This window comes from Euprymna scolopes, chromosome 42, assembly GCF_053919585.1.
Source record: "Euprymna scolopes isolate OS-2025 chromosome 42, ASM5391958v1, whole genome shotgun sequence".
NCBI lineage: Eukaryota > Metazoa > Mollusca > Cephalopoda > Sepiida > Sepiolidae > Euprymna > Euprymna scolopes.
This window is the reverse complement of record NC_136523.1, coordinates 22,710,004-22,728,904: the sequence shown is the minus strand read 5'-3', so window position 1 is coordinate 22,728,904 and position 18,901 is coordinate 22,710,004. Positions and strand designations below refer to the sequence as shown.

Here is an 18,901-nt window from a genome sequence, read left to right as displayed (position 1 = left end):
TGTAAACACAATTATATGGAAGCCTAAAATTACAGCCAATCGAAATGCTGTTTCAAAATGAATTCATGATATTAAAATGAGGTAGGGATGCCAGTCCCCTCCGCAGACGTGCATCCGTACATTCCTATCCTGAACATTGTATCATTTTTATCATTTTTTTAATTTAATTAATTTTTTATGCTCCTGTTTTTAAATTAATTTTTTTTTAAATTATTGTTCAAGATAATATATAAAAATTATGTTACACTGGAAGCTTCACATTCATGTGAGCAAAGAAATTATTAAAATTTTGCATATAAAAATTATGCGAAATCTGTAATTTAAAAAAAAAAGTAGAAATATTTTTGCTATTATAATTTTTGTGTGTGAAAATATTAAATAAAAAAGGCTTGATTCAATGGTAATATCGGTAGTCTGAGAAATAAATTTTTCTTCGAGTTATATCGAATTCGGACTTTAGGGGCTTTTTTCGTAATGTTCGTGTAAAATTAAATAATTTCTTTTTTTTATTTTATAATCTACGATGCTTTATTTTCATAAAAAAAAAAGCAAAATAAAATTCATTTATTTTTTTTTTTTATAATCTACGATGCTTTATTTTCATAAAAAAAAAAGCAAAATAAAATTCATTTATTTTTTTTTATTTTATAATCTACGATGCTTTATTTTCATAAAAAAAAAAGCAAAATAAAATTCATTTTTTTTTTTTTTTATAATCTACGATGCTTTATTTTCATAAAAAAAAAAGCAAAATAAAATTCATTTATTTTTTTTACTGTAGAAAATCATGACTTTAGTAAAGGTATTTTTTATTTAAACAAAATAATTCATTTCCACTAAGATTTAAATAAAAATAATGAATTTATTATATTCCGTGATCATTATTTTATAAATACTGAAAATTTCATTAAAATCAGTTAATTTTCTGATTTTTGGTGAATTTTTAAGTAAAGGGGGTCAAAATGTTTAAACATTTTGAGCATCAGCATTCATTTTGCACGTACCTAATATAAACAGTGTCTAGTTAACTGATATCTCTTTAACGTTGTGATATATTCAGTGTTTGTCGTCTAGTGGTTAAGATATTGGTTTCTGTATGTGTGAGTGTTTCACATATAATAAAATTGTTCATTAACATTCAGTCTGACACAGGAAACAGCAATTTTTCCCTCTTGGTAAGAAACATCGTTAATGGAATGTGAAGACAAAAGACTTCTACCCAACGACAGACGGAACAAGAATAATTTACCCTTGTGAATTGAATAAAGAATTCAGTTTGAAAACTATGTCTATGCACCCCCTCCCCCATCCTAGTAATAAATGTTCCCATTTTAAATACAGGGTATAGAATTAAATATTTTTTACTATTTTGTTTTTACTTACGTTTCATAATTTTTTTCTGACAAAGAAGGAAGAATTGCTGCTTTCTAGGACAGACTCTATTCCATCTTTTTTTTTTTTTTTCATGAATATCACCACTTATCAAGGCCCAAAGACCACTCGAGGATAAGGGTTAAGAGTGTACAGTAGTCAATTGAACAATATAGTAATCGCTAGTAATGGAAATTTCGGTAAATTTGTTAACTTAAGTGGAAGGACTCATCAAGAACTTGTTTACGTTGGACTTGAAGACAATCAGATTGTAGGCAGCTAGAAATCAGGAAAACGGAAGACAGTTCCACAGGCGAGCAGTTCTAAGAAAGAAGCTTTGATCATGGAATCTATGTTTAGGTTTAGGCACAGATAAAGAGTGGAGGGAATTATTGATAGTGTTTTCAGCTAGACGATTGTTCTTGTAAAAGTTTGGCGAGGGGGGACCAGAGACTGAAGCTCAGTCGAGCACTTGCTATGAAAATAACGATAAAGCAGAGACAAACTCGCAACATTTCTTCTGTGAGATAGAGGTTGCAGAGAAGAGAAAAGCATATCTTCTATGAGGCTACGAAGTCTATTTTGAACTCTATCAAGGCAGGACAAGTCCTTTCTAGCAGCTCCTGCCCAAATGTGGCAACAGTACTCCATCCTTGGACGTACCTGGCTCTTATATAGATAGAGAATTGCATCAGCAGTGAGATATCTACTAGATCGATAGAAGGATCCCACCATTTTTCCAGCGGCCTTGGCAACAGATTTAATGTACGTGTTCCATTTCAGATCAGGAGTAAAGGTCAAGCCCAGAAGCTTGTCAAAACTTGAGGCCTCCCCAAGACGAGAGCCATTCATTTCAATTGATGCCAGATGGGGATCAGAGCGTTGATGATGTAAAGATAGAAGTTTGGTTTTAGATGCATTAAAAGTAACCAGCCACTCCTTTCCCCATTGTACTATGTGCTCAAGATCAGAGGAGAGAGAATCGGAGAGAACTTGGTGATTTACGGTCTTAGATGTGCTACCATAGATGGTAGTGTCATCAGCATAAATGTCTACGAATGATGTAAGGATGTGATTTGGAAGATGATTAATGTAAATCAGGAAGAGAGTAACACTTATTTATGGAAGGGAACCTTGTTTTAAGTACTGCCGTGCATGTTGTTGCATTATAATGTATTTTTTTCTTCTTTCCACTAGGCATATTACTCGAGCCATTGATCCGATCAGAGTGTTCCGTCAATACAAGTATCCATTTAAACAGATCTCATATCTGCAGAACGCCCTAAAGCAACTGATTGAGCAGACCCGTCACCAAGACCTGAACGTTTTGGCCCGAGAACATTCATCGTACGATGACAAGATATCGTTCCCGAACCATCGGAAAAACAACTTCCGACTGGCCATGAAGCGAATCCGTGACAAACTAAAAACAAACAAATAAACCTCAGATTTTTTTTAATTACAAAAAATTTTGTTTATTTTTATTATTTTTTATTACAAACAAAATTTTTTTAATCACCAAAAATTTTGTTTATTTTTATTTTTTTTATTACAAAAAAATTATTTTAATTACAAAATATTTTGTTTATTTTTTTATTATTTTTTGTTACGAAAAAGTAATCACAAAAAATTTTGTTTATTTTTATATTTTTTGTTACAAAAACAATTTTTTTAATCAAAAAAAAATTTGTTTATTTATTTTGTTATAAAAATTTCATTAATTTGTTCATTTTTTTTTTTTCACTTTTTTGTTACAAAAAATTTGTTTTTTCTTTTAACATCTTTGTTCTTTGAATTTCTTGTATTGTAGAAAAATGATTTGGGTGGTGCATGTTTTTTTTATGGAAATCGCTCGAGACAAGGCATGAAGCCACCTGATGTAAGGAGTTAACAAGAACGAGAGCTGATTATTGCAAAGACAGGAGATGCCTATTGAACTTAGTCTTGAAAAGACAAAAGCTTTAGATTGGAGGAAAACAGTGAGCAGGAAGGGAGTTCCACAATCTTGCAGTCATTGGAAAGAACCTACTGGAATAGTTGCATTACAATGAGGTATTAAAACGGCAAATTGATGGAGACCACTAAACCAATGAGTCAAACGAGCTGGAACAAAGGAAGCAGTTTTTTTTTTTTGGGGGGGGGGGGGTTAACGAGTATCTCCATCTTTGTTGTTATCACTGCCATTTCGGTTGATGCATTCTTTGGCCTTCTTTGAATGTGTTGCAAAAATAGAAAAAAAAAATGATTCTGGTGGTGTACCGGTTCTGAGCACCACTGATAGTTTCCCCCCTTGATTGTGTCTGAAAGAATCCACCACTGCCGGATCTCTTTAGTGAGCGCCCCCCCCCCCAAGAAATGAATCTAGTCTCCCTCCTCATCCAGTAATTAAAAAAAAAACTAAATATCTTTTACAGTTTTGTCTAATGTACTTTGCTTGTGTTTCATAATTTTTAAATGTAAATAAATGTATTTTTTGTCTTAAAACTTTTCGTTCTGGTGATGAATCTGTTTTGAGTATATGTTCAAAATACTAGCATTTTAACCCGGCTTTGCTCAGACCCTATGTACTGTTCATAACTTTATGTGTGTGTATATATATATATATACATGATGAAAATAATGGAAATAGTATTCCGACAAAATAGAGAAATAAAAAGGCTTTTCTCTTAGCATTCAATATGAAATATGTCGGATATTGCAAGGTTTTCAAAATGTTTGTGAGGTATTTGAATTCTTCGTCCAGATATTCAGGACTGCAAATTCTGAAAGCGCGTAAGAAGAAACCAATTATCATCCCTGTTTTTATTTTATTATTATGGTGGGAATAGAAATGTATGTAATCGTTTTTGTGTGTGATTTGTGTCTCTTTAACAGCGCCAGCCCTCCCCCTCCTTTTTGAATTTCCAACGTCTTTTTCCGTTTTTCTGAAATAGAACTGCATCACACTGTGCACGTGAAACATTTTCAAATATTTTGTACTGGTATTTTTTGTTTCTTAATCTCATTCATCCAGAGGAAGTCTCGAAATAAAGACGAAACGTTGATGAACACATAATACGGTTTGTTCCTTTTTATTGCTATATATATATATATATATATATATATATATATATATATATATATATATATATATATTAAAAATTTGGACTCATGTTCAGGTAACCTACATCTAAAATTTCACGTGTTTAGACCCAAAATTGGCTGAATAGTTTGGTAGAGTCTGTGAAGGTCAACTCCTTCAATTTTGACCTCTTGGCAGCTAAATTTTCGCCCAAAACCTGATTTAAAAGCTTGCTACATGCCTGAATATCCTTTATGCAAAATTTCCAATGTTTAGACCCAAAATTGGCTGAAAGTTTGCTAGAGACTGCAGAGGTCAAATTTTTTTTTAACTTTGACCCCCTTAACATTTATTGTTTTGAGCTCAAATCAAATTAATAAGTTTGATCCATGTCCAAGTAAGCTACATCTGAAATTTCAAGTGTTTAGACCGAAAATTGTCGGAGGAGTTTGGTAGAATTTTCAATGGTCAAATAGTTGAACTTTGACCCTTTGACATCCAAATTTCTGGCCGAAAACCGATTAAAAAGATTTTCCAAAATCTCAATACCACTTATGTCAAATCTCGTGTCTGTAGACTGAAAATTGACGGAGCAATTTAGTAGCAAAATGTGCACACACAGACAATTTCACTTTTGTAGATATATAGATAGATATATATATATCATTGGCAACCTTCTGTCTCTTGAGACAATGGCATTCTGCACCTAGTTTGGTTTACTATAGCGTCTGCTGTGGCTAAATAATCCAATTTTAGATTTGCAGCTACGTTGGCAGATGCTGTAGTTATAGTCAATGGTAGTAATGGTGGGCGTGGCAGGGGTGGACTGTATCCTGTCTCGCCTATAGGTTCTCTTTTCTTCACATTATCTTTCTCTCTTCTTTTCTGCTAATTTGATGCTGTCCTTGATCTTTGCTCACCAGGTTGTGCGATTGGATGACTCTGACTCAAGATCTTGTGACTGAATGCCACAAGTCTTCAGCTCTCTGTTGCGGGTGTCCTTGTAGTGCAGAGTCGGTCATCTGATTCCAAAGACCAGCTCGCCATACAGGATGTCCTTTGGGATGCGACCAACTTCCATCCTGCATGCATGACCGAGCCAATGCAAGTGTCTCTGAGCTAGAATGGTAAATATGCTTGGTATGCCAGCCTTGGACAAGACAACTATGTTGTGATTCGATCCTGCCAGGAGATGCCTAAAAGACGTCTGAGGTTGCGCATGTGGAAAGCATGCAGTTTTCGTTCTTGGTGTAAGTACAAAGTTTAGGACTCACTACCATAAAGAAAAGTACTCAGCACACAGGCCTGGTATACACTCATCTTTGTGTTTAGTGTCAGCAAGATGGTGTCCCACACTAAAATAAATATATATATATATATATATATATATATATATATATATATATATATATATATATATATATATATATATATATATTTTTATTACATTTTCACCCCAAACAAGGCACATTGCCATGTTGTTGTAGGGGGCTACTATCAGGGACATAGGCATCAGGGGTACTGTGTAGGGAGTTGGGCAGCAAGATGTTGGTTCACGTTGCACTTGAACTTCTGCATGTCAGTACAGTTGAGGAAGCAGGGACCTGGCAGGAAATTCCAAAGTCTAGCAGTCCTGGGGAAGAAACTACTGGAATAGAAGGCTCTCTTACATCTAGGGATCTCTATTGTGAAGGGGTGGGATTTAGCTGCTTGTCGGGTTTGTCGGGGGTATTTACATTGAGGGGGGAACAAGTTCTTGCAGTTCGTCAGAGCATTCACCATTAAAGTACTTGTAGAAAATGCAACATTTCGTCGATGGGACAGGGGATGAAGTTTAGATTGGCGACTCTCTTTTGAACCTTGTCTCGGAGCGAGAGACTAGTGGCAGATGCACCAGCCCAAATATGACAATAATACTCCATACATGGGCGAATGGTGGCCTTATAGAGGTATAGGATACTTTCAGGCGTTAGTATCTTTCTAGCACAGTAGAGAGAACCTACCTTCTTCACAGCAGTCCTGGCGATACTCTCAATGTAATTGTTCCAACTCATGTTTCCTGAGAGCGTTAGGCTGAGGAGTTTAAAGCATGTACTTTCAGATAAAGAGTCATTGGTCATTGCTATTGGTGGTAGAGAATGTTTCTTGTAATTATTGAAGGAAACGAGTTTAGTCTTGGCCGCATTGAATGTGACCATTCATTTATGTCCCCATTCCATTACAGATCGGAGGTCATCCTCTGATGTTTCTGCCATTTCTTTATATATGTGTTCATTTGTTTTCCTGTTATGTCTGTTATAGAGTGTGGTGTCGTCAGCATATATACACATCTCATAGGCAATTTTGTCAGGGAGGTCATTTATGAATATTAGGAATAACAGAGGTTCTAGGATAGACCTCTGAGGCACTCCTGCATTTATATCATATTGTTTAGATGTACAACCGTCGAGGACAACCTGGATTTTTCTCTTATCGATGAAGGATTTAATTATGTCATGTATTCTTCCAGTGATTCCATATGATCTGATTTTCCTGAGAAGACCTTCATGCCATACCCTGTCAAAAGCCTTAGATATATCTAGAGCTACCGCTCTACCCTCCCCCGCTTTGTCCAGTGAATGGTATATACGTTCTGAGATTACAGTTAGGATATCTGCTGTGGGACAGACTTGTCTAAATCCATATTGTTCATCAGTTTAGCATCTGTAAGGTGATGGACTAGAGCTTGGTTAATTATCGTCTCAAATATTTTGGCGAAAAGTGGGAGGAGGTTAATGGGGCGATAATTTACTGGGTCAGTTCTTTCACCAGAATTCTTGGAAAATGGTACCACAGAAGCAGTTTTCCAGCAGGCAGGAAAGCAAGATTCATTAAGGCATTTGTTGTAAAGTTTGGAGAGAACTGGAGCTACTTTGGCGGAGCACTTTTTTAATAGCACAGCCAAGATAAGATCAGGTCCACGAATCTTTGTATTGCCGATACTTTTCCTCATATATATATTTATTCATTTATTTATTTTTAAAAACAGTAATCTACGTACACACGTATTTCGGAGCCCTACCCCTCTTCTGCATAGCTTGACTGTTGTTAGGACTCGAACCACGGACCTTATTTATTTCAGTTCAGCCTCTTAATTCATCATGCCATAGACAATTTACTGCTTAGTTTTTTGGGGGGTTTTTTTTACGTAGTTTTGTTGTTTATACCTAACAACAGTCAAGCTACACTGAAGAGGGGTAGGACCCCTAAACACGCGTGTACGTAGATTACTGTTTTTTAAAATAAATAAATACGTCCAAATAAAAAGAAGGCTACTTTCTAAGAAAACACCGGATCTCCAAGGTGGAGACGATAAACTTAATATCATATAAAAAAAATCAACAATATATATATATATATATATATATATATATATATATATATATATATATATATAGTGTTCAATATTTACTGTTACAACTTTTTATTAGAAGACATGAAATTTTATTCTAATTATTGATAAACGATTATCTTCGTTAATAAAAATAATGGAAAGGGTTAATCATTAACAGCTTTTCTGTGTAAAGACATTCATGATTAAACGCTTTGTTTAATCGACTGTTTTAGGGTGCTCTCATTCTGTTTACCATTACTGGGTGAAAGTTGTAAGTAAATCGTAATTGTATTTTGAATGCCACCCACACTGAAAATTGAACCTGTAAGAAACAAGTAAATTTGAGTTCAGCACCATGCAAAAAAAAAAAAAAAAAAGAAATGACTAAGTCAATTATTTGCTCCCATTTAGCCCCAAAAGTCCCCAAGGCCTCAACATATTTAAATTTGAGTTCAGCTTCAGCACCATGCAAAACTGCTAAATAGACACACACAGAAAATTTTGGACAAATATGGTTAAATAGTCCCCAAAATGGAGTGTTTTTATTAGCCCTAAAAGAGCCCCTGGGGCACATCCAAGAGTTATCGCGAAGTATAGACAAACAAAATTATATAGAAATTAGTTGCCTACAACTTTTCAGAAAGTTTTATAAAAAAAACTCAAGGCATCAATTGTTTTTAATAAGCACAAAAGTGTTAATTTTAGCCATTTTAACACGAAAGGCACTCCTAGGGGGGGGGGCAACTGGAGTTTTCCCGGAAAATCTGTTTTGTTATATTTTTACTCATATCACGTTAAATGTTTGTGCAAAATTTCAAAAAATTCCAAGGCGTAGTTATTGAGAAAAGTGCGGTCAGACGAACGGACGAGTAAATTTTTCACCCGTTAAGGGAAATAACTCCACTGTCTTGTGGATGTCTTTGAAAAGGTAAAGGGAGAAAACTCTGACAAAAAAATTGGCAGATAGAGAAACATGGCAACACTTTTCCGACAACTTCTGCAACTGCACTGAGTCCAATTATATTGGCTTGCCTTTGTGTTGGACTTCGCCTGCAACACAAAGAGGGGGACCTTGGTCTCCTTATCACCCACCCAGGCCTGTATCCGGAGAGGTAATTCCAACTTTGACTTTTAGTCACAGAAGACGCTGCCTGCAGTGCAGTGCAGCCTAGTGCACCAAACTAGATGCAAAACGCCATTTTCTCATTAGACAGAAGGTTGCCATCATCATCTATATATTAATACAATAGCATGCGTGTTATTTTTTGTGTCACGCTTACATCCGGGTCATTTAATTGATGAAGGCCAGAGGAATAGTTGGCCGAAACGTCGTGAAACAACAACTAAGATGAGGATAATAGTCTGCAATAAATGAATTAATGAAAATGGACTTTTATATACTGCATGATTTCTACATCTTCTATAATATAAATCTCACCTGTCTGTTTAAATGTATGCTTGTATGTCTGCCTAAAACTTTTCGACAGAGACGACCGATTTTCACAAGATCAGTATCGTTTTGAAGCTCAAACCTTCAGACGACAAATATCAAAAAATTGACCGAAAACATTAATTCTTTCACCCTCAACTAGGCACTTTTCTACAGGTAGGGGTCGCTTTTTTCGCCAATATTTTCGAAAGTCATCCCCTCTTTTCAATTGTCTAGTATTAATTTAAACTTACGTCACTTCCGGTTTGGCGATGGATGCAACAGCAAACACGTCACTTTTTTTTTTTTTTTTTCACATTCTTTTCCTCCTTCTGTGGTTAGGGTTCGAGCCTGCCTGCATACTACCATTTTTTTTTTTTTTTTGGATTAACACACACCTCCAAACACCTGGGCAATACCAGACATCCAGGTTAGTTATATATGTTAGTGCGTGTGTATGTGTGTGTGTGTGTGTGTGTGTGTGCGTGTGCGCATACATATATAAAATAAAATGTCTCGGCAGCCGTGTCAAACACATATCTTATTTTTCTTTTATTAATGTTATTGGAATTTTACCCCTTTTCCCTTGTACATATTTGTGAATTATTCCATGGATTTCGGCCTTTGGATTATTTTATCTTCCAATCACATGATTTCTTTGGATTTTACTTGTGCAAATGGAAATTCAATTAACTTCTTGGAGTTATATTTTTGGATTTTACCGTCATTGGATAATTTACCTTTCACCACACTATCCATTCACGTGTAATCACCTTTTTCTTCACCATATTCCTTCTGCTTCACTTTTTGTTATCAAGTAAGATCTTTGACTTGCAGTTTCATCAAATAATCCGATCCTGCATTTTGAAGGAAAGTATTTCTTCGAAACTACGGGGATTAAGGACTATCCACTTATCAAGTGTTTCCTAACATGTTTTATTAACTGTTTGCTCTATATATATATATATATATATATATATATATAAATCTCACACACTATTGATTCAAAAGGAATCAAAATTGAAGAGGCTATCTCGTTGCATATTACATTAAAGAAAATCTGTTTTAATAATTAGCTCTAATTTTTTTATGAAAATTATTAATAGAATTTTTTAAAGTATTCGATTTAAAAATATATAACGTTGATTTATTTAAAAATCATATTTTTTTTATTCCAAAAACAAAAAAATATAATTAACTTTCAGGAAAATTTTAACAACTTTTTTTTTTTTTTTTTTTTTTTTTTTTACAAAGGCATCACCACATTATCAAGGCCCAGAGGCCACTCAAGGATAAGGGTTAAAGAGTGTACAGTAGAAATTGGTCAATATAGTAATCATTAGTAATGAAAACTTACGATATTTGGTGTATCTTAAATAGCATCGGACTAAACTCACTGCCCAGCAATGTTTTTTTTTACCAGGCAGTGTCGGGTATTTTAAAAAAATTTTTTTTTTTTTTTTTTTTTTTTTACAAAGGAGTCACCGCTTATCAAGGCCTGGAAGCCACTCGAGGATAAAGGGTTAATGAGTGTACAATAGTCAATGGGAAAATGTCGTAGTAATCGTTAGTAGTGGAAATTTGATAAATTGGATTTTTAAGGGGACGGCTCATCAAGAACTTGTTTACATTGGACTTGAAGACGATCATATTGAAGTCAGCTGGAAAACAGAACAGAGTTTAACAGGCATGCAGTTTCTAAGAAAGAAACTTTGTTCATGAAATCTATGTTTAAGTACAGATAAAGAGTGGAGGAAATTATTGATAGAGGTTTCAGCTGGTATATATAGAATTTAGAAGTCAAACAATGCTATATATATATACACACACACACACAGGGTGACCCCCCCCCCCAAAAAAAACGGGCCCCAACTCTAATTAGTCCCCATTTCTTAGTGTTTTGCCTGAATGAAATGAAACTTTGGTCATTAGTTTATTATATTCAAAACATCACATCAACACACTAGGGTCTTTGGCCTTTTTTTCTCTGTTGACTGTAAAATGCTCAGAAAAACAATTGAATGTCCTCTGTTTTTTTTTTGGGGGGGGGTCACCCTATATATATATATATAGCGAAAAATATTTGGAGTACAATTCATTGAACTTTTAGTTGACGGGGTTGTCCATAATTTTCCAGAATAGATGGCAATTTAACCGAATTCAATATATTGGATTACCCAGACACTAATTTGAGAAAAGCATGAAAGAGAAACAGTTTATTTGATAACAGCTTCCGGTTTTTAAGCTAGAAATTGACAAGGGGTCTCTAGCTTATATTCAACAACTAAAATTTTGTTGGAATCTTTAAGCATTCAAATTATAAAAAAATAATAAATTACTTAAACTATTTTCAAAACAAACTTGTTCCAAAATTATATTCAATCCGCATCACACCTTTTCATTCGAGAGGTCCCTAAATGACGGGAAAACTTCTAGTCTAATAGTTTCTTTCCTCGGATTGCTAGACTTTGGAATTCCCTTCTTGTTACCCGCTTCCCTGACTGTACTGACATGCAGAAGTTTAAATGTAATGTATACAGACATCTTGCACATCTCCTTTAAACATGGTTCCAAATAGTAGCCCCTTACGTTCAAGTGGCAATGTGCCTCGTTAGGGTGAACATGAATTAAAAAGAGAAGTAAAGAAAAATACCCCCCCCCCAAAAAAAAAAAAGAGAAAAAAAATTCCAATTATAAGAAAAGTCTGATGATGGCTTAAGTATTTTCAAAATAAACTAAAAGAAAATAAATAAATAAATTAACTATTTTCAAAACAAACTAAAAAAAAAAAAAATAAATCAACTATTTTCAAAACAAACTAAAAAAAAAAAAAAATAAATTAACTATTTTCAAAACAAACTAGTTTAAAAAATATATTCAACCTCTCCCATCACCAAAACAAAACAAAACAACTTCCATTTATAAAAATAAATTCCATCCACCCACAAAAAAAAAATAAATAAATAATAAATAAAAATTTGTAAAAAAATCCAATCTAAAAATACAATGAGTAACTTTTTTTTTTTTTTTATAAACGCTGCTTATCAATTTCAACCCCCCCCCCGGAAGCCATCATCAAGTAACTGTTTCAATTTTTCAAAGTTTTTTTTTCTTTTTTCTGTTAAAAAGAAATCAACAAACACAAAGAGAAAAACAAAAAAACACAAAAAAATAAGAAAAATTATTTTATCATCATCATGATCAGCAGTATTACAGACTTCTATGAGACTAAGAAAAAAAAAATTTTTTTTAATGCACATACAATAAACATTGTCTTTCTTTCTGTCTCTTTCTCAAGCAGAGGTTCCCAACCATGGGCTCGGACCCTAAATGGTGGTCCACAAAGGAATTTATTATAATTTGTTATAGTTAAGAACAGAAAAAGCAAAAATCGGCAAAAAAAATTGTTTAAGATGAAAGTACACAACTCAGTTATTTCCTCTTTCACCGTTACCAATACGGCGTTGCTCGGGATGCAAAGAAATCATTTTATTTTTTATCATTATTTGCATATCTTTTTAAACTTATAAAAATCTTAGATACTTTCCATGAAATGAAAACAAAAAAATCTTTAAAAAATGAGAAAAGAAAAAATAATCTTGGATAATTTCCATGAAAACAGAAAAAAAATCTCAAATACTTTCCACAAGAAAAAAAAAAAAAATCTCAAATAATTTCCATGGGAAAAGAAAAATCTTATAGTTTTCATGAAAAAAGAAAAAAAAAATCAGATACCTTCCATGAAAAAAGGGGGAAAAGTATCTTAGATATTTTTCATGAAAAACAGAAAAAAATCTCAAATACATTCCATGAAAAAAAAAAAATTTTTTTATACTTTTCAAGGAAAAAGAAAAAAAAAAGTCTTAAATACTTTCCTTAAAAAACAAAATAAAAAAAAAAATAATTATTCCTAAAATGAAGAATTTAATCTCATTTTCAAGAAGTTACAAAAAAAAAAAAAAAAAAAAGTATGAAATTGTTAGGAAAAAACTGATTTGGATATAATCTGCATGTTCTTGTGGAATTTCCAAGCCAAATCTTCACTTTCTGATTCTCAACTAGAAAAAAAAAATACATATAAGGTTTTTGGAAGTTTTGATATGAGGATTTATAATTTAGATTATTCAGACTACTATTCTCATCTTGGTAGTTATTTTTACATTTAATTTTAGGTAAACAAATCACATGATTTTGATGACCTTAATTGAGTAACTTAAACTTGAATCTATCTTTTTCGATCTTTGAAATCAGAAGTTTACATTATTATTACCTAATATATATACACGTGTGTGTGTGTATACATATATATATATATATATATATATATATAGAGAGAGAGAGAGAGAGAAAAAATAGATAGATAGAGAGAGATAAAGATAGATAAATAGAGAGAGTTAGATAGCTAGCTAGATAGATAGATAGATAGATATAGAGAGAGACGTACATTATATATATATAGTAATTTATAAAATATATATGGCGATTAAGCTACACTGAATATTCCGCGTTTCATCCACTCTAGGACTCTTCTCAAGAAGAGTCCTAGAGTGGATGAAACGCGGAATATTCAGTGTAGCTTAATCGCTATATATATTTTATAAATTACTAACTAGCTCTACCTACGTATTGAGCACTTTTGACGTAAATACTTAAAGTTTACACATAAATCTATACTTTCGTATATTAATTTTATGTGAGTAAATTTAGTCATATATATATATATATATATATATATATATATATATATATAGAAAGAGAGAGAGATAGATAGATACACACACACACACACACACGAGTTATTCCAAAAGTAAAGCCTCCTATTTTTAACTAAAAAGTTGAAGATCCGAGTGGAACTCTTAAAACAAGTAACCTTTTTCTGATGTATCTTTCAAACTTTGGAGTCCATACAAAATTTTGCGCGAGATATACATATGTGTAAATAATATGTTAGAGTAAGTCGAACTAACATTAGCTTGGTCAATTCCAATTCACACTGTTGGAGTTGATAACAAGATCATAAATTCATACAAGATGATAAATGAGAAAAAAAAAAAACGAAAAATGATTAAAGCATATATTAAGCATAGGAAAAATATTTATCTTTGTGTCTATTCTTTTGTCATGTTTATATATATATATATATATATATATATATATATATATATATATATAAAAGTGAACGTGTCTATCTGTCTGTGTACATTTCCCTATGCAATAACTGTCAATTTTTAGTCTACAGACTCGAAATTTGATATACAGGGTACTGAGATTTGGGAAAATTTTTGTAATCGGTTTTCGGCCAAAATTTGGCTGTTAAGGGATCAAAGTTCAACGATTTGACCTTTGAGAACTCTACCAAACTCCTCCGACAATTTTGGGTATAAACAATTGAAATTTTAGATATAGGTTCCTTGGACATGGATCTAACTTAATAACTTGATTTGAGCCCAAAACAGTAAATGTTAAGGAGTCAAAGTTAAAAGAAATTTGACCTCTGCGGTCTCTACCAAATTACTCAGACAATTTCTGGTCTAAACATTTGAAATTTTACATAAAGGGTATTCAGAGATAAGGCAAGGTTTTTAATCAGTTTGGATCGAAAATTTTTAGTTACCAATATATAAATGTATGTATGTTTGCATGTCTGCCTAAAACTTTCAACAGAGGCGACGGATTTTTACAAGATCAGTATCGTTTTGAAATTCGACCTTTCAGACGACAAATATCGAAAAATTGGCTAAAAACATTAATATCTTCACCTTCAACTGGCCACTTTTCTATGGGGGGGGGGGGGTCGCTTTTTTCACCAATATTTTCAAAAGTCATCCTCTCCTTTCAATACCAGATGGGAAACCATTTAGGAATTCTAGGCGCTGTATGTGCTCTCCGCCTATCCCGGCATTTGTTTCCTGTCGTCCTGTACTTCACTTGCCACTGGTATTTAACAATGTTGTCTCAGGAGAGGTGGGGTTACGCACCTCCTGCCACAAAAATTTAATGCGCAAGCAACCCTTTATGGGTATCCATAGTCTGTCTAAGACTGAAGGAGCCTGCCTGATTATATATATATATAGAGAGAGAGAAAGAGAGAGAGAGAGAGAGAGAGAGAGAGAGAGAGAGAGCGTGTCAGGAAGCAATGAAAACAAATTTTTTTTTTTTACATGGGGATCACACGGGGAAAGTTGGCTGTTGACCCCAAAAAAGGGTTCATTCGCCCTTTATATATATATATATATATATATATATATATATATATACTTCAGAATAAAATAATCTAACAATCAAAATATTTGGAAACCTGTGATTATAAGTCTTACAAAATATTATTGGCACCTTACTCCGTCTCTTTTTCTCCCCCCCCCCACACACATTTCTTTTTTCATAATTATTTTCTAATTCCTATTTCCTTCCCTTCCCCTTTATTTTATCTTTTCTTCTATTCGCTAACTTATTACGTGTAAGCATTTTCTTTTCTTTTCTTTCTTTTTTATTTTATTAATTTATTTATCCTTTTCATTTTATTTTTCCTATCAATTCAATTTCTCTTAATTTGCATAGCCTGTCTACTGAAAGCGGCTTTATTTTATTTTATTAACAATTTGAAGTTATTTTGGAGTGAAATTTAAAGCTCATGTTCTATAATTATAAAAATACCTATATAAAAAATTTTTTTTTACCAGACTCATTATATAAACAAAGAAAATTTCTTCGGACTATTACCTTGTGATGTGGATTACTCAAAATACAGAGTGGATCACATTACCACACTGCTATCAAAGACATTCACTTCGGATTTTATCATGCAATTTGGACGTGAATTTTTATATCTTTTTCATTAACTTCCCTTACTCTATGATATTTACATGCTTAAAAAACATTTAATTATGATTTTCCATGTCTCACTGACTTTAGCAAATAAGGTGTAAACCATTATAACTATTTGCTAATATTTCCTCCTCTGAAGAGATGGTAGACATCGAAATCCTATAGGATAAGGAGTTAAAATATTTCAAATGTATTCTTTGTCTTACATAGAATAATAAAAATCTTTTGATTTGAAATTCAATCATTTCATGTCATAAATTTTTAAATTCATTGAATGGCTACAATTTGATATATATATATATATATATATATATATATATATATATATATATATATATATTTAAATTTATTGAATGACTAAAATATATAAAAAGAAATTTGAAGGAAAAAAACAATTCAGAGAAATGGGATTAAATATTGACGCTTTCATAATGGTACAAGTCTTGGTGAGAACAGTCGTCTGAATAATCCAAATGATACAGGAAGAGATTTCTAATGAATCAAAAATGTAAGATTTTCACAGACTGCGGACATTTTCTGCCAATATGTCCTGCAAATATCGACAACCAAATCATGAAGCTGAAATAAAAAGGAAAATTTACATCAAGACAATGGCATTGCGGTGCTGAGGGGAGCCTACTTTTAATTGCTTTGCCTCCTTTTGGTGGGGAGAAGGAGCGGATGTCTTTTCTTCCCTACTTGCGGAGAAATGAAGGTCATGGTCTGGCTTTATTTTTTTATCCTCTCCAAGGTGTAGGGATCAACCAAAAAAATTTATATTATCAGCCTGGTTGGTCTTAAAAACCTGATCCAGCTCCCCAAATCTCAAGACAAACTAAAAGCAAAACAAAATACCAGTATTTATATATAGAAAATTTAATCCCAGCTGAATAAAAAAGCTCAATATGCAATAGAGAGTAGAAAGAAAATTAAAACTAAGTTGAAATTTACAATCAAAATTTATTGTTTGACTGAATTGTTTTTTAAGATATTCAGTCGAACAATAAATTTTGATTGTAAATTTCAACTTACAGTTTTAATTTTCTTTCTCTTTATATATATATATATATATATATATATATATATATATATATATAGTTTGATAAAATTCAAAATGGCGTAATGGAAACATAAGTATTTGCAACTTCTCTTCCAATTTTCAGATCCTGATCATTGTCAAATCACACTTTATTTCCTTTTGACGGATTGATTATTGCTATTTCTTCTGAGTTAAGGGCAAAATAGATTCACTGATTGATATAATAATTAAGTGATTGATTTTGTGCTACAAAACAGATACTGTACAAGAATTGTAAATGTCAACTGAATTAAAGGAATAAATTATAACATGGTCAATATAGTTTTTTGTCATTTATTCACTATATATATACACACACACACGCACACACACTATTGATGGGACGAGTCTAATATTTTTTCCCAATTCCGATACAATTACCGATTTCGATTCTTTAAGAATAGAGTTATTATATTTCCCTGATCACCATAAAACATGTTAAATATACTTTCTCAAACGTAAAAACATACTTGTAAAGGGTAATCTACAAATTTAAGTTAAAAATCAATAAGCATTTATTATTATTATTATTACCAGCAGTGGAAAATTATGCTTTGAACAAAATCAAATAAAAATGACAATTAAAAGAATCGTTTTTGGTATTGGAAAAAAAATGCACAAATTTTTCCAATTCCAATTCTACCAAAAATTCCGATTGCTGATTCCGATTAATCGTCCCAACACACAGATGCATACCCTGAACCACAATACCATCACCCCTAAATATGAATAGATCCTTGAAAAAGGGAATCCTTCAAAATCCATTATATATAATTGAAGTCCATATTAACATACAGTTCACTCATAGACTTTTTATTTAAAAGGCCATTAAAAATCCATTTATGAAGTGCCCCCAATAAGTTTCCAAACTTTTTCCATATGACACTTTTATTGATAGTACACACATGAAATTCTTGTCCCCTTCGAAGTAATCTCCTCCGGCTGCAAGTCCTCTTGTGTGAGCAAGTCTCTTTCATCTCAATTGTCTTATGACAGCCTCTAAAATTTTCCTTAGGGAATAACCAAAAGTCACAGGGAGCAAGGTCTGGACTGGAATCTGAATTGATCAGCTCAACCATCTCCCTGCTGTCATGACGTCTTTCTGATCTTCTCTGTGCACCCTTGGGACAAACTTTGTGCAAATCTTCCGCATCTTCAGTTTTTCGCAAATAATTGTGCGTACAGTTCCCACACTGACATCAAACTGTGCACTTATTGTCTCTATAGACACACGACGGTCCTTTTCCATTAAATTCTTTATTTGGCCAATCAACTCTGGTGTTCTGATTTATACAGCACAATCATATTGACACTGGTTCTCGCCAGATCACTGAAGTTAAGCAACACTGAGCCTGACCAGTATTAGATGGGTGACCATTTGGGAAGACAAGGCGCTGTATATACTGCAGGCAAAATACCAGGTTGGGAAACTGGCATGGTCTATCCTTCTCTCGAGGGTAAATGGACCTCTCTTAAGCCGTGGTAGGCAAACCATCTAGTGATGGTGTCATGGTAAAAAATACCCTTTATTGTCCTGGCAAAGCATCAAATATTCAGATTTGAATTACACTACAAACTCGTGTCGAGAGTTCAATCTCAGCTGTGGCCGCATGTTACGTTTTTTTACGTTCTGATATTCTTAGTCCTCCCACACCATCATCCCTCAGCGACTCCGTCTTCCTTGAATCTTATGCCACTCAAAAATTGATGATTGATTTAAGCAAGATGGTCCAAAAGCAGTCTGAAACATTCCATACATTTCTG

The 18,901-nt window shown here is 33.0% G+C and overlaps 1 protein-coding gene across 1 annotated transcript in view; it reads left to right on the top strand.

Annotated features, from left to right (window-relative positions):
- LOC145266956 (uncharacterized) overlaps positions 1 to 2,832 on the top strand; it is a 133,215-nt gene extending 130,383 nt beyond the window's left edge. The window contains exon 24 of the mRNA XM_080122779.1: positions 2,569 to 2,832. Within this exon, the coding sequence (XP_079978905.1) occupies positions 2,569 to 2,812 (244 nt within the window). The 3' untranslated portion in view covers positions 2,813 to 2,832. The remainder of the gene's footprint in view (positions 1 to 2,568) is intronic.
- The last annotated feature ends 16,069 nt before the right edge of the window (positions 2,833 to 18,901 follow it).